Source organism: Thalassophryne amazonica, chromosome 7 (assembly GCF_902500255.1).
Source record: "Thalassophryne amazonica chromosome 7, fThaAma1.1, whole genome shotgun sequence".
NCBI classification, from domain to species: Eukaryota; Metazoa; Chordata; class Actinopteri; order Batrachoidiformes; family Batrachoididae; genus Thalassophryne; species Thalassophryne amazonica.
In genome coordinates, this window is record NC_047109.1 from 1,636,879 (window position 1) to 1,653,071 (window position 16,193).

The 16,193-nt window shown below is 43.4% G+C and overlaps 1 protein-coding gene across 1 annotated transcript in view; it reads right to left on the minus strand.

Moving 5' to 3' along the window:
• Positions 1–1,209: 1,209 nt before the first annotated feature.
• The window catches only part of tmem116 (transmembrane protein 116), a 27,176-nt gene continuing 12,192 nt past the window's right edge, over positions 1,210–16,193 (minus strand). The window contains exons 5-11 of the mRNA XM_034173704.1: positions 10,148–10,252; positions 9,715–9,764; positions 9,552–9,635; positions 9,255–9,390; positions 4,245–4,389; positions 2,512–2,591; positions 1,210–2,286 (exon numbers count right to left, since the gene is read on the minus strand). Of these exons, the coding sequence (XP_034029595.1) occupies positions 2,116–2,286; positions 2,512–2,591; positions 4,245–4,389; positions 9,255–9,390; positions 9,552–9,635; positions 9,715–9,764; positions 10,148–10,252 (771 nt within the window). The 3' untranslated portion in view covers positions 1,210–2,115. The remainder of the gene's footprint in view (positions 2,287–2,511; positions 2,592–4,244; positions 4,390–9,254; positions 9,391–9,551; positions 9,636–9,714; positions 9,765–10,147; positions 10,253–16,193) is intronic.

The window sequence follows — 16,193 nt, forward strand, 5'->3', positions numbered from 1 at the left end:
TAAAAGAGATGTTGGTGAAATATTGTCAATTGTTACATCATTTATGGGGTCACAGTGAGAGCAACAGACTCAAGATAAATTTAACTAAAATGCAGAATTCAGATGTAGTTAGAACTAGAACAGGGATTCATATTTCAATTTGCATCCTTATTTTTACTTTTGAAAATTATATGACTATAACAAAAATCAATTTTTTTTTTTTCTTACCGGAGCAGGTTGCTGGCCCTCATGTAGATGACGAGATGTTCGCCGAACACAAAAGACGATTTTAAATCTGAACCAGTGAGCAGAGAACAAGTGTTGTACGAAATTCATTTCCCCTGAAATAATCCGTTTCCCTGGTGTTGGGAGCGCAGGTTTCCGTCAGTTAATTCAGCTGTCACTTCATTCTTCAGTGACACACGTGATGTCATCATCACACGGGGGCGCTGTGCCAGAGATCACACTGAGTTTTTGTCAGTGAGAAGAACTGAACCTTTGTCTCCTTCACGCTGATGGTTCATTCACTCATTCATTAATTTCCTATACCTGCTTATTCCAATTAAAGGCTGACGGGGAGCCGGAGTCTATCCCAGCAGTCCCTGGGTGGGAGTCCGGGTTCACCCTGGACCAGACTCTTGCAGGTTGATGGTTCAGCAGTTTTGAAATTACAGAGCAAAGTTATAAACAGAAACAAGATATTTTACGATATGTTTCTCCTTTTGACCTCTGAAACACTTGATTTTCTTGAAGGTTCTACTGATTCTGTGGATGGTTGATGTCAGAATCATGTCGTCCGTCCAGAGTTACATCTTAGAAACAACTGTGTTGATTTCCTTCCTGTTTGGCATGATGTCACTTCCTGTCTCTGTTATTATGATGTCATTATGTATTTGTTCCCAAATTGTCATTTTATAGACAAAACCTTTACTTTGGTATTTGCTGCCCCCTAGGGGCTTCATAAAGAACTCTTACTGGATGTTTGAGGGGCTCAATGATAGATGTGAATCTGATGTTTTGAGTTTATGTGTGAATTTAAAAAACAAAACAAAAAAAAAAACAATTTTGGATCAAAATTGTTGGCAATTAATTTTATAACTGATTAGTTATTGTAGCTTTAAAATGAAGAAAACACATACAGCTGTTCTTTTTTTAATTCAGTTTACATATTTCAGTGTGTTTGGCGCTTTGATAAACACCATTTTAAATATGTACAAAAAGAAGCTGAAACATAGAAAAGTATCTTGTTGCTAATGTTGTGACTTAACTTTGACTTTAATTTGAATTTAAAATTTACAGGAGGGGTCACCTGTCCTGCACCTAGAGGTCACCTGTCCTAAGCCAGGAGCCAGAAAACACCAGACTTGACCAATCGGGTGTGGCCGCAGCAGGCAGACATGAGAATCACGCCGGTGACCTCCCGGAGCAGGTTGCTGACCCCAGTTTACAGCCACACTGATGTTGTGAGCATGAGCTGGTTCAGGCAGCCACTTCACATCACGTGACTTTCACTGTTCATCTCTGGTCCTAATTTCTTCAAGATTCTATTCCACACTGGTGGCAGATTGCGGTTTCAGAGCGTGCAGATGGTTTGAAGGCACTCGGGTTCACCGAGGCAGCAGGGAGCATTGACATGTGACGGCAGTAAGACCGTGCGTTTAAACACTTTCACGGAGGAAGAGATGAAGATTGTTTGGGATATTATTTCTAATAAAGCGGCTCCTCGGGGGAGAAGCGAATCTGACGGATTTCCACAGAACACCTGAAACAACGTGACGCCCGCCCAGGAAAAGTTTGGGGAAATTACAGTGAAAACGAAATTTTACAGCCGCGATACGGGTGTGACGCTTCAAACCTGTGGCTCATCAACAAGTCTGCTTCAAACTCACAGTTACTGTATGTTATTTAAGGTGGTCATGTGACTAGCAGCATTTTCAAATCCTGTTTTCATCATCGCTCTTCCTCTGGACGTAAACTCCCCCCGTCTTCTTCTTCTTCCCTTTTCCTCGCATCAGTGCTTCAGGATCAGAGGCGGAGCACCTCGTGCACACACCCAGAAGTGAAAACAGAGAACAGCTGCATGGTTTCTCCTCGGTCACACACCGACCGCTTCTCCTCTCATCCTGTTTTTTATTTTTAGCTTCCACCGCAAATGCTCTTGTAGCTTCTGTTCTTCTGAGACTGCAGCAAAGGAGTCTGGGTATTCATGTCTCTATATAAAACCATCCTGCTGGCCCGGCGGAAGACGGCGTTTGTCCATCCGTACACCAAACAGTTCAGGAAGCCCTGAGAGGCCGAAGTGAAAGCCTGCAGACAAAAAAAAAAAAAATGTTAAAGGACTAATCCGCCTCTGACATCGAGAGCAGAACAAACATGTTCACCAAAACATGAAGGAATTTAAAAAACAAAATCCAAAAGGACGGAACGTTAGGATGAAGGGAAGGAAGTGAGGAAGGAGGGAACAAAGGGAGCAAGGAGAGACAGAGGAAGGAATGTTCTGTTTAGTGCTTCAGTCCTTTAGGACTCTCGGACCTGCAGTATGTAGAGGACGACGCCCACCACGCCCTGACCTGCAGAGGGCACCACCAGCCGCATCGCTGCCACAAACACCGCTGTGGAAAAAAGGTCCAACAGCCAATCACAAACTCTCCCCAATTCTCTTTCAGAAACTTGAAAAATTATTTTCAGACATACAAAAATTACTATGAAAAAGAAAAAGTCAAACTGGATCTCAGCAGTGCTTTTCCTCCAACGCAGTTGGTGCTTCCCATCTTAAACTGTTTCTATGCAGTGCTCTTGAGCAAGGCATCATAAGCCTGTTTACTGTTTGTCTGTCAGTGTGAAATGCTGAAGTCTCTGGATGATGGGCTGTCATGGCTGACGTGATTATACAGTGTGGCGTGATGTCAGGGACACTACCACTGGGTGGTGATCGCCAGCTTTACAAAAGGAAACCAGAGAGTTTGTTCCAGTTACAGAGGAATCACACTTCTCAGCCTCTCTGGGAAAGACTATGTCAGGATACGAGAGAGGAGACTTTATTCGACCCTTAGTCCAACCTCAGATACAGGAAGACCAGTGCAGGTTCCGTCCTGGATGTGGAACAGTGGACCAGCTCTTTACATTTGCAAGGATGTTAGATGGGCCTCGGGAGTCTGACAAACCAGTCGACATGTGTTTTGTGAACTTGGGAAAAGCGTGCAGTCGGGTTCCTGGAAGTGTCCTGTGGGGGGCGCTGCAGGAATATGGGGTATCAGAACATCTACAATGTGTGAAACAGTCTCTATATGATCAGAGTAGGAGCTGCATCCACATTCTTGGCCTCACATTGGATCTGCTCCCCGTGGGTGCTGGACTCCTCCAGGGCTGCCCCTCATCACCAGTCCGGTGTGTGATGTTCATGGATGAGATTTGAAAGCGCAGTTTGGTGATGTCAGAGTTTGGTGATCTCTGCTTTTTGCAGATGATGTGGTTCTGTTGGCTTCATCAGGCGGTGACCGCCAATGTCACTCAACAGGTTTGAGGCCGAGTGTGAAGCAGCTCAGATCAGCACCTCCAAATCTGAGACCTTGGTCAGAGAAGGGTGGACTGTCCCCTTGGGGTCAGGGGAGACTTACTGCCCCAAGTGGAGGAGTTTAAGTATCTGGGGATCTTGTACACGAGTGGAGGTAAGATGGAGTGTGAGACTGACAGAGGGATTTGGGCGGTGTCTGACATTTTACAGATGTTATACCGGACCATCATGGTGAAGAAAGAGCTGAGTCGGAAGGCGAGACTCTTATTATTTGTTCTCAATTTACGCACCTATCCTCACTTACAATCATGATGAGCTTTGGTTAATGACTAAAAGAATAAAATCGTGGATAGAAGCATCAGAAAGTCGTACGTCAGGTATCTGGACTTACACTCCTGCACAAGGTGAGAAGCTCGACTATCCAGGAGTAGAGCTGCTGCTTTTTCACATCGAAAAGAGCCAGCTGAGGTGATTTGGGCATCTGGTGAGGATGCCCCCTGGTGGTCTCCCTAAGGAGGTCGTCCAGGCATGTCCAAGTAGGAGGAGACCCTGGGACGATCCAGGATACACTGGAGGGATTATATTTCCCAGTGATCTTGGGAACTTGTCAGGATCACATGGGAAGAGTTAGAGGATTTGGCCAAGGACAGGGAAGTGTAAGATGAGCTGCTTGGTCGACTGCCACCACGACTAAGACCCGGAGAAGCGTCAGAAAATGAACAATTGAACTTTACTGTGAACAAAATCAAACCTGGTCCCCAGCAGAAGACAAAGACAGACGGGTAGAGGAGCATCCGCCGGTCTACCACACGGAACGAGGCTCGCTGCTGGTCACCAAGGTAACCATTTGATGTCACAACCCGTCTGTAAATGTGGCGAGCTTTTCCCATGAGCAGCTGGAGTGGGACAGAACCACACAAACTGTGTCCACAAGAGGAATTACAATCATTTTGTGTGAAAAAAATCTAATAACTTATGAATTAAAAAAATTTAAGCAACTGTCAGGTCCAGTAGTATTTGGACAGTTGCCTCTGTACACCACCACGTCCATCTTTTAAACCTGCTTAGTCCAGGTCAAGTTGGCAGGGGCAGAGCCTATCCCAGTGAGCCTATCCCATCAGTCATTCAGAATTACAACCAGTATGGTGCGGCACAAAAAATATCAAAAATAGAGTGACCGTGTGAGAAGGAGATGAGTGAGGTAAGCCACCAAGATGCCCAACGGACTGTGTGTGTAAACGGTTAATTCCTGTGATATCTTTGTTAAACCCTTTAAATTAAAAATCGAAAATCATGACCACAAGAACATAAGCATTTCACCTGCACGGCGGTCATACCGAGACGCACAGTTACATAAACAGAGTGGGTGTCCAAATACTTTTGGACCGGCCTGAATGCATGTTCATAGTGCAAAAGTGTGATTTCACATATCTTTAATGCAACAATATCCAGCGGCTGTAGCGTGATGATGCTGTGCGTCTGCAGCGTCGTTATGTCACGCGTCTGCAGCGTCGTTATGTCACGCGTCTGTAGATGTGATATCGGGCAGGACACCAGTGACACTGGTTCACAGACCCTTGTAATCACAACAAAGTTGTATTTATTTCTTCTGTTTAACATTTCTTTTAGTTTTTTAGTCCATCTGTTGTGACTCTTATTTAACTAATTTTCTCCTGTTGTGACTCTTAGGAGTGGTTAGTGTTTCGCTTGCGGTTAGCTTGTGCTAGCTTAGCTACACTTTTTTTTTGGAATTGTTTCTTTTGTTACTATTACTTAGCTCGTTATTTTACTCCTGTGTGATTCTTAGGAGTGGTTAGTGTTTTGCTAGCGGTTAGCTTGCACTAGCTAGGTAGGCTGTTTTTTTTAATCATTTATTTTATTACTGTTAGGACCAGTCTAATACTTCTGTTATTTTTCAGTGTAACTGCTGTGAATTATAACTCATTATTTTATTCCTGTGTGAATCTTAGGAGTGGTTAGCATTTTCGTTAGCAGTTAACTCACACTAGCTTGGCTACACTCTTGGATTTTCAAGGCTTTAGTGATGGGGGATTCTATCACTCACAAACTCATGTTATAGATGCCAGCTGACGTTAAATGTCGGGGCCAGAGCTCCCGACATTGCCTCCCATCTTAGGGTGCTGAGGCTGTAGAAAGGTAGACAGACAAAGGAACATGACACTAGATATAGCCGTTTAGCAGGCTGATCATTAAATAGGTGGCCGCCGCAATTTTGTAGAGAGCAAGGCTTTAGCTTTATTGATAACTGGCCTTCGTTTGGGGCCACTGTGGCTTGCCGATGCTGGACGGTCTTCACCCTACTGGGGGTGCCGCTATCTTGTCTGTGAAGATAGATACAGCTCTACAGGGAGGGTAGCATTCGGACTTTACACCAGGCCATGGGGCAGGTAATTAGAGATCCTGCAAGGATTATGACGAATGCGGGTGTGGAATCCATTAGCTTAGCGGGAAAATTAGTGCAGAAAATCCACTATGGTGATAGTGCAGTTTATGTGGCAGGGAGGGAAATTTGTCCAGTTGAGACTGTGGCCCGTCTCCGCAGACATGACCATAAAAATCATAGAGGGATATGCTTTGCAAACTTAATACCCATTACTACATTGGATGACATTCAAATTGAGGATGGCCCAATGGCTGTTCCAGCTATATCAAAGATTTTGTGTTTGCTACCTACAACCCGTGTGGAATGTCTCAAACCTAAAACTCCTTCTAGGCATCTTATTTATGCTACTCTGGAACCACCCCAAATTCCAAACAGCCTAACTATCAACCCCACTGAGGTCCTTAGTCTGGGTCTCATTATCATAAGATCACTGTCGTCAAAATCATTGTTGATTAATGATGTAATTATTGGTCATCACTTCGATATGATTGGGTTATATGAAACCTGGCTTAAACCTACAGCTGTCCTCCCTTTAAATGAGGCCTGCCCACCGGTGTATACATTTAGTCACCTTCCATGTAATGTGAAGCAAGGTGGGGGTGTTGCTCTTATTTATAAATCTTGGTTTAGTTTATTAGCTGTTGGGGGTCACAAATATAATTAGTTTTAACATCTGATTCTCTGCTCTGCCCATGATGCTACGTATTGCCAAGGTCACAAGAATAAAAATCAGCCATATTACTTTGTCACTGTATATAGGCCCCCTGGCCTATATTCTGAATTCTTAGATGACTTTGGTGAGTTTATCCTTAACTTGTCAACTAGTGCAGATAACATTCTGATTATTGGCGACTTCAACATTCATATAAATAAGCCTTCTGATCCCCTCTGCAAATCATTTATGGAAATTATGGATGTATTAGGATTCCAGCAATACATTAAGGACTCGACACACATTAGTGAAAATACCCTGGATTTGGTTCTCACACGTGCTATTGCTGTCAAAAAATATTGACATCATGCCTCTTACATCAGTGGTCTCTGATCACTCACTTATTAAGTTTACAGTTTTGCTGCTGTGTTTAGTGGAACAATAACCTTATTTATCATTACGGCGATGCATCAACACCTCAACTAAGACTGCTTGATGTCTTAGCTTCACAATGGGAAACTGACCAATCAGTAGACAGTCTTATGGTCAGTTTAAACTCAGCTCTCAAAACTGCACTCGACACGATTGTGCCATCTTTATTAAAACCACACCCACCGAAAACACAGTCATCTTGGTTCAGTGATTACTTACGTGACCTCAGGCATAAGGCTAGAGATCTAGAACACAAATGGCATTGTTCAAAATTAGAAGTATTCCACCTTGCGTGGCGTGATGCTATCTTAGACTACAAGTATGACTACAAAGTGGACCTATTACTCTGATTTGATCAACAAAAACAAGCATAACTCAAAGTTCTTGTTCAACACGGTGGCTTATTCATGGAGAACCACCTGTAAGTCACTCTCCTTTTACAGCACAAGATTTCCTGGATTACTTCAAGAAGAAAATAAATGACATCAGGTTAAACATATCCCAGCATGCCTTAACCCAGCCACTACACCCTGCTATTGAGGTGGGCACCACTACTGAGGTATTACCTAGATTTACAGAATTTGATAGTATCTCACTAGGCATGCTGACAAAACTCATAACGTCTATAAAAAGCACAACTTGCTTATTTGATTCTATACCAACAAAACTGTTTAAGGACCTGTGGTCCACTCTTGGGCCGACTGTGCTGGAAATGATTAATTTTTCTTTAACTTGGATCTGTTCCAAAATTATTCAAATCTGCAGTGATTAAACCATTCCTTAAGAAACCTAATCTTGACCCTCGTGTATTGAAAAACTATTGGCTGATATCAAATCTATCATTTTGCAGCTTGTGGACCACCTTACTGAGAATAATCTTTTTGAGCCACTGCAGTCTGCTTTTAGAAAATATCATTCCACAGAGACGGCTCTCACTAAAGTGGTGAATGATCTTCTGCTTGCAATGGATTCGGACACCACTACAGTTCTGGTGCTGTTAGATCTCAGTGCTGCGTTTGATACCGTGGATCATCATATTCTACTCGATAGGCTGGAAAATCATTTTGGGATTACTGGGAGTGCCCTTGCATGGTTGACATCATACTTGACCAGTCGTTCTCACTGCGTTTTGTACAACAACACTACCTCTAACCTTAGTGACATGAAATTTTGGGTTCCACAGGGGTCCATCTTAGGCACCCTGCTTTTCTCCCTTTATATAGCACCCCTTGGGCACACATTGCAGCGTTTTGGGATTACCTTTCATTGCTATGCTGATGATACTCAGTTGTACATGCCGATAACTGTTGGTAATCTCATCCGCATAAAATGCTTAGAAGATTGCCTTGCATCGGTGAGAAGCTGGATGTCTAGCAGCTTCCTGCTTTTAAACTCTAATAAGACTGAAATTATGGTTCTTGGTCCAGTGAGACATCGGCATCATTTTGACCAGTTAACGCTCAGCCTCGGCTCGTGTGTCATACATCACACTGACAAAGTGAGGAACCTTGGGGTAATTTTTGATCCGACATTGTCCTTTGACCTCCACATTAGAGATATTACGAGGACTGCTTTCTTCCACCTGCGAAATATAACGAAGATTCGTCCCATCCTGATGCTGAGACCCTGATTTCATGTGTTTGTCTCTTCTAGATTGGACTACTGCAATGTTCTATTTTCTGGTTTAGAGCAGTCCACAGCATTTTAGGACTCTCCAACTGGTTCAAAATGCTGCTGCCAGAGTTTTGACAGGAAGAAGAAAGTTCGACCACATTACACCCATTTTGGCGTCTCTTCACTGGCTTCCTGTCCCAGTGAGATCAAATTTTAAGGTTCTGCTACTAACCTATAAAATTGTTCACGGACTCACACCTCCCTACCTAGCTGACCTAATAAAACCTTACATACCAACCCGGGCTCTGTGTTCTCAGAGTGCAGGACTACTTTGTGTCCCTAATGTGAATAAGAAGCCTGTGTGTCATAGAGCTTTCTCTTATCGTGCTCCTGTTCTGTGGAATGATCTCCCTGCGTCAATAAAACAGTCAGATTCTGTGGAGACTTTCAAGTCCAGAGTTAAGACGCACTTATTTTCCCTTTCATATGGCTAGCATACTGGTATAGTATGTTACTATGTTTTCTACCCTTTTAAATTAATTTTTATTTGTAAACCGTTTGGTGCTATATAAATGAAAATAAAATGAAATTGGAAGTCTGTAGAGGTGATGTCAAGCGTCTGTAGAGGTCATGACCTTTGGTGTTATGCATAAACTCACCACGATGCCTGTCAGGGTGATGATGAAGGTTAAGAGGAAGACTGTGATGCGGTAGGTACGAAGGTGGTAGCAAGCTCTGATTGGATCTTGGTGCTCAGAGGTGAGGTACAGCGCTCCGGTGTGCATCAGCAGACACCTGCCATCGTATGGCAAACAATGAGGGTCAAAAAAACCTACAAACCAAATCATTAACTTTTCTCAGAGTAAAATTTGAAGTTTGTGGGCTCTGAGCTTCAAAGTAGAATCAAACTGCATGTTTGAGTTTTTCTTTTCTGCAGATAAAGTTCCAGGACTCACCTGTAGGGTTCGCTGTAGTTGGCCTGGCAGCGGCTGATGTTCCCTTGAATAAATACTGGAGTCATCAGCATAACAGGTAACAAACTGCAGCAAGATGTTCAAGTCAAACCACAATTCACACCTTTGGTACGTTTCCTCAGAAAACTCAAAGATTCAGACTCACCCTGAAAGCAGTGCGGTGAGTTTACTGACAGCGTTCATTCTGGAGGCAAACTGTAAAATAAATAAAATAAAAATCATCACCCAGAGGTCAGGTGGTCTCAGTGAGAACTTAAAAAAACACATCATCTAACAGCAGAATAAAACACGGACTAACTTTCACCAATCACGGCCCACAGAGAAATCAGTTCCATACGGGCACCAGGATCTGTATAGGTCAAGAATCAAGACCCAGAACAGATTCAAAACATTCACACCCTCACAATCAATTGATCAATTGAGACGGCGTTTCTCAGCCGTGGTTCTCAGTGATCATGGCACCTGCTTCGTTTCTTGCCCTTGACTGGCTGGTTCCACACAGCTATGAATGGTACTGAGTCTGGTGCTTGTAGGAACCAGGTGGAACCGTGAGTTCTGGCTTGGTGCTTTGTGTTCACCTGACCAGCAGATCCAGCACTACAGCGGTGGAACTGGTCCCGAATCCCTGTGTAGAGGCTCCACACATAGTTCAGCGTGTAGAAGAACGAGGCCATGTAGAGGATCTGAGCAGACAGGAACCAAAGTCAATTCAAGGGGACTTCACACAAACAAACAATCAGCAGGACTTCCACAAAGTCTGTCCTTCAGATCTCCCACCAGGAGGTGGTCCGGGAACTCTGAGCTCAGGACTCCAGCTGCTGTTTTTCAAAACCTTTCGACCTGCATGAAAACTGATTTTGTACTTTTGGGAACGGAACTAAAATCACTCGGAATCAACTCGTAACTTATTACAAATCAAAACATGCTGCTCTTTATTAGCCTGGGCAATAAAAAAGGTCACATGTCATGACTCAGGACGCAAGTCCAAACTGGGTTGTAAACACACACGTGTGCACGCATGCACGCGCACACACACACACACACACACACACAGACACACACACACACACACGAGCTGAGACTTAAATGTTTGTGATGTCATCCTGAGTGTGTGTGGTGAATAAAAGTCAGAGTGATGCCTCTGTGTTGATGATGTTTTCTTCTGGCAGTGTCCCATACTCTGCGGTTGGGCCTTGGCTCTGTGGTAGTGTTGGGGCAAGCTGACCCGTAATTTGCGGATCAGAATTTCCCGATCCAATCTGCAGGATGTTCCGATACTGGAGAGAAGCCACATCTGTGAAACCTCTCGAGCGCTGTTTGCTCTGTTTACTGCTGAGTGGGAGGAGAGGAGGGGGAGGTTTCTGAGCTGAAGCAGAGCTGTTTCTTCCGCGCACCACAGCCGAGAGTTGTAAGCCACGGTAAAGGCTAATTTCTTCGAATGATCTGTGCTGCCGAGCACGGATTTCCCGAAAAATGAACTGAATTGTTACTGAAAAATCAGCCGCATCAATGTCCCGAGGCTGTGGAAAAGCAGCGCACAGCTGAGGAGGACAGCCGAACAGAGATTCACTTTCTCTCTCTCTCTCTCTCCACTGAATGTGAAAAATCTCCATTAAAATCCTAATCCAGAGTTACTCATGTGAGCACTGCTGATGATACATTTAGAAATTTACAGTTTATTTTACAGTTGAAAGGCTTCGTGTTTGCTCAGCAGGAAAACGGCGAGCGAAGGAGAGACAGAGAGAGCAAGGGAGAAAGAGACAGAGAGCAAGTGAGGACTTTTTCATGGTTTTTTTTGCTCCAATACATGCTTTGACAATGTAAATGTATCTTTCAATTGAAACTGAATTGAGAAGGAGAGAGAGAGCACTGTCTTTTCTCTTTTAAGTCTATAAATAAAAGTACTTAATCTTTCACCAAAACATCAAATCTAGGCTTTCATCTTAGATGTACCTTCTGGCAAATTGTAACTGAGCTTTTAGGTCTTTTTTTTTTTTTTTTTTTTTTAAGAAAATCCTCCTCTAAATACTTCATCATGAGGCTGTATAACTGGTGATACACAATATCCTCTTAAAATCAACAATCATGATAATAATAATATTAAAGCAAGCAGAGCTCTGGTATCAGAATCGGCAGATATCTAAATTCAGGTATCGGGATGGGATCGGAAGTGAAAAAATGTGGATCGGTGCATCCTTAGTCTGTGGCTGGGCGTCAGGGTCTGTTGATTGATGTGTTTCGGTTCCAGTGTTGTCCTCATTAAGAGGAACGAGTTCAGTCGAAGTTCTGCAGGAGGATCAGGATCGTTTCTGAACACTCGTATTTTGTCCATGTGGATGTTTGCGTCTTGACTTCCTGCTGACGTGTAAATGCGGCTCAGTGAGGCAGCACTGCGTCTGAACAAAGGATGTGGGTCAGAACTGCCGTGGAGTCTCATTCCAGTTTATGCTCCATTTCATCTTGGACTGACCCACTTCAGGATCTGGGCCAGGAAATGTTTCAGAGGATCCCAATGTAGACTTAAGTGCAGCTTCAGATCCAAAGAGTTTTAACAAAACACTGTGATGACTATCAAAAGTTCAAACATTTTCAAATGCTCAACCTTTGACCTCAGTACATAAAAAAGTTCAAATGAATGTGTTGCTGCCCTTCCTGGCTCCGCCCCCTGGTGTTTGCTCAGCACAGTCTGGTCAGGGGTCACGTTCCCGAATCACTTCATTTCATCAGTCCCTATTTTTACGACTAATTTTTCTGTTCGTTTCCTGATATTTTTCTTGTGAATTAAATAATGGACTGCATTTATGTTGCGCTTTTCCATCTGTATCAGATGCTCAAAGTGCTTTACAATAATGCCTCACATTCACTCTGATGTCAGGGTGCTGCCATACAAGGCGCTCACTACACACCAGGAGCAACTAGGGGATTAAGGACCTTGCCCAAGGACCCTTAGTGATTTTCTGGTCAGGCTGGGATTTGAACCAAGAATCCTCTGGTCTCAAACCCAACGCTTAACCACTGGACCATCACCTCCTCCAAAACATGTGATGGTTATTATTTGTGCTCTTATTGTGAAATGTTCCCTGTGTTGTTGATTTCCGTGTTTGTGTGTCCCCAACACTTTGGGGTTTAATTGCTCAGCGTCCTTGATAACCGGCGTTAGAACGTCTCCAAGTTGTTACGTTGTATTGTTCTCTCTCTCATGTTCCACTTCCAGTGTTTTTGATTCCACATCACAAACCTCTGCTGCCCTTCTGGACACCTTGACTTGGACTCCATGGTCTGAGAATCTCTGGTACCTGAACTCTGTGTTTTGTATAATTCTGCTGCCATGAGGATCGATCAGTCGGGTTCCTGTCATGAACTTTGCTGGCTGCTATGGACAATAAAACCCGTTCAAAATGCCTTGCCTTGTGGTTCTCTGCGCTGGGGTCCTTGCCTGTGTAGATCTGTTACAAATTTGATTTTAACTTGATTTTTCCCTCCCACATAGGGAGTCTGAACTGACCCAAGGTCAAAAAAATATGTGGACAAACCAAGCGAAAAGTTCAGCTTGTCTTTGTGAATATAAAGTTTTTTTTAAACAAAACAACCCTGTCATTTCTCATGTGTTTGGAGGGTAGATGGAAACTTTTACTTTTATCACATATGAAGGTTACAACATGAAATGTGTGAAATAAAGTGTGTGTGTGTGTGTGTGTGTGTGTGTGTGTGTGTGTGTGTGTGTGTGTGTGTGTGTGTGTGTGTGTGTGTGTGTGTGTGTGTGTGTGTGTGTGTGTGTGTGTGTGAGAGAGAGAGAGAGAACGTGCCAAACCCAGGATCAGCGCCGTTATCTGGGGACACAGAAAAAACAAAGCAAAAACAAACAGTACAAGAAAGATGAAATAAAGGTTTGATGCTGAGCATTTTAAAATGTTATGTGTCTACAGCACATCCAGAAAGTATTCACAGCGCTTCACTTTTTCCACATTGTGTTATGTTTGGGTCTTATTCCAGAATGGAGTAAATTTATTTTTTCCCTCAAAATTCTACACATAACACCCCATAATGACAAGAAAAAGGTTTTTTTTAATATTTGGAAATGTATTAAAAAAAAAAAAAAAACCTAAGAAATCACATCAATCAATCAATCAATTTTTTTTATATAGCGCCAAATCACAACAAACAGTTGCCCCAAGGCGCTTTATATTGTAAGGCAAGGCCATACAATAATTATGTAAAACCCCAACGGTCAAAACGACCCCCTGTGAGCAAGCACTTGGCTACAGTGGGAAGGAAAAACTCCCTTTTAACAGGAAGAAACCTCCAGCAGAACCAGGCTCAGGGAGGGGCAGTCTTCTGCTGGGACTGGTTGGGGCTGAGGGAGAGAACCAGGAAAAAGACATGCTGTGGAGGGGAGCAGAGATCGATCACTAATGATTAAATGCAGAGTGGTGCATACAGAGCAAAAAGAGAAAAGTGCATCATGGGAACCCCCCAGCAGTCTACGTCTATAGCAGCATAACTAAGGGATGGTTCAGGGTCACCTGATCCAGCCCTAACTATAAGCTTTAGCAAAAAGGAAAGTTTTATGCCTAATCTTAAAAGTACAGAGGGTGTCTGTCTCCCTGATCTGAATTGGGAGCTGGTTCCACAGGAGAGGAGCCTGAAAGCTGAAGGCTCTGCCTCCCATTCTACTCTTACAAACCCTAGGAACTACAAGTAAGCCTGCAGTCTGAGAGCGAAGCGCTCTATTGGGGTGATATGGTACTACGAGGTCCCTAAGATAAGATGGGACCTGATTATTCAAAACCTTATAAGTAAGAAGAAGAATTTTAAATTCTATTCTAGAATTAACAGGAAGCCAATGAAGAGAGGCCAATATGGGTGAGATATGCTCTCTCCTTCTAGTCCCCGTCAGTACTCTAGCTGCAGCATTTTGAATTAACTGAAGGCTTTTTAGGGAACTTTTAGGACAACCTGATAATAATGAATTACAACATGTCCATAAGTATTCACAGTCTTTGTTAAATACTTTGTTGATGCTCCTTTGGCAGCAATTCCAGCCTCAAGTCTTCTTGAATATGATGCCACAAGCTTGGTGCACGTATCTTTGGACAGTTTGGTTCATTCCTCTTTGCAGCACCTCTCAAGCTCCATCAGGTTGGATGTGGAGCGTCGGTGCACAGCCATTTTCAGATCAGAGATGTTCAATCAGATTCAGGTCTGGGCTCTGGCTGGGTCACTCAAGGACATTCACAGAGTTGTCCTGAAGCCACTCCTTTGATATCTTGGCTGTATTTAGGGTCATTGACCTGCTGAAAGATGAACCACCGCCCCAGTCTGAGGTCAGAGCGCTTTGCAGCAGGTTTTCATCCAGGATGTCTCTGTACATTGCTGCATTCATCTTTCCCTCAATCCTGACTAGTCTCCCAGTTCCTGATGCTGAAAAACATCCCCACAGAATAATGCTGCCACCACCATGCTTGACTGTAGGGATGGTGCCTGGTTTCCTCCAAACATGATGCCAAAGAGTTCAGTCTTTGTTGCATCAGACCAGAGAATTTTATTTCTCCTGGTCTGAGAGTCCTTCAGCTGCCTTTTGTCAAACTCCAGGTGGGCTGCCATGTGCCTTTTACTAAGGAGTGGCTTCAGTTTGGCCAATCTACCATACAGGCCTGAATGGTGGATTGCTGCAGAGATGGTTGTCCTTCTGGAAGGTTCTCCTCTCTCCACAGAGGAATGCTGGAGCTCTGACAGAGTGACCATCAGGTTCTTGCTCACCTCCCTGACTAAGGTCCTTCTCCCCTGATCCCTCAGTTTAGATGGGCGGCCAGCTCTAGGAAGAGTCCTGGTGGATCTGAACTTCTTCCATTTACAGATGATGGAGGCCAGTGTGCTCATTGAGACCTTCAAAGCAGCAGAAATGTTTCTGTTCCCTTCCTCAGATTTGTGCCTCCAGACAATCCTGTCTGAGGTCTACAGACAATTCATTTGACTTCATGCTTGGTTTGTGCTCTGACTGTCAATTGTGGGACCTTATATGTAGACAGGTGTGTATCTTTCCAAATCATGTCCAATCAACTGAATTGACCCCAGGTGGACTCCAATTAAGCTGCAGAAACATCTTAAGCATGATCAGTGGAAACAGGAGGCACCTGAGCTCCACTATGTGCTTCATGGAAAAACGATGAATACTTATGGACATGTCATTTTTATTTATTTATTTATTTATTTTTAAAATAAATTTGCAAAAATCTCAAACTCGAATTGTCATTATGGGGTATTGTGTGCAGAATTTTGAGGGGAAAAAAAGAATTTTATCCATTTCTCAATAAGGCTGGAACACAAAATGTGGAAAAATGAAGCACTGCGACTTTCTGAACTCACTGTAGTCATCTAATCTGAATAAAAATTATTAGAAAAATTAAATTCCAGCTGGGGATTAAGGACCACAACGAATGTGGGCAGAGCCTAAACAAAGGCAGAGGTCCTTAATCCCCTAGTTACTTCCGGTGTGTAGTGAGCACCTTGTATGGCAGCAGCCTGACATCAGGGTGAATGTGAGGCATTGATGTGTAAAGTGCTTTGAGCGTCTGATGCAGATGGAAAAGTGCTATATAAATGCAGTCCATTTATTTTATCTTG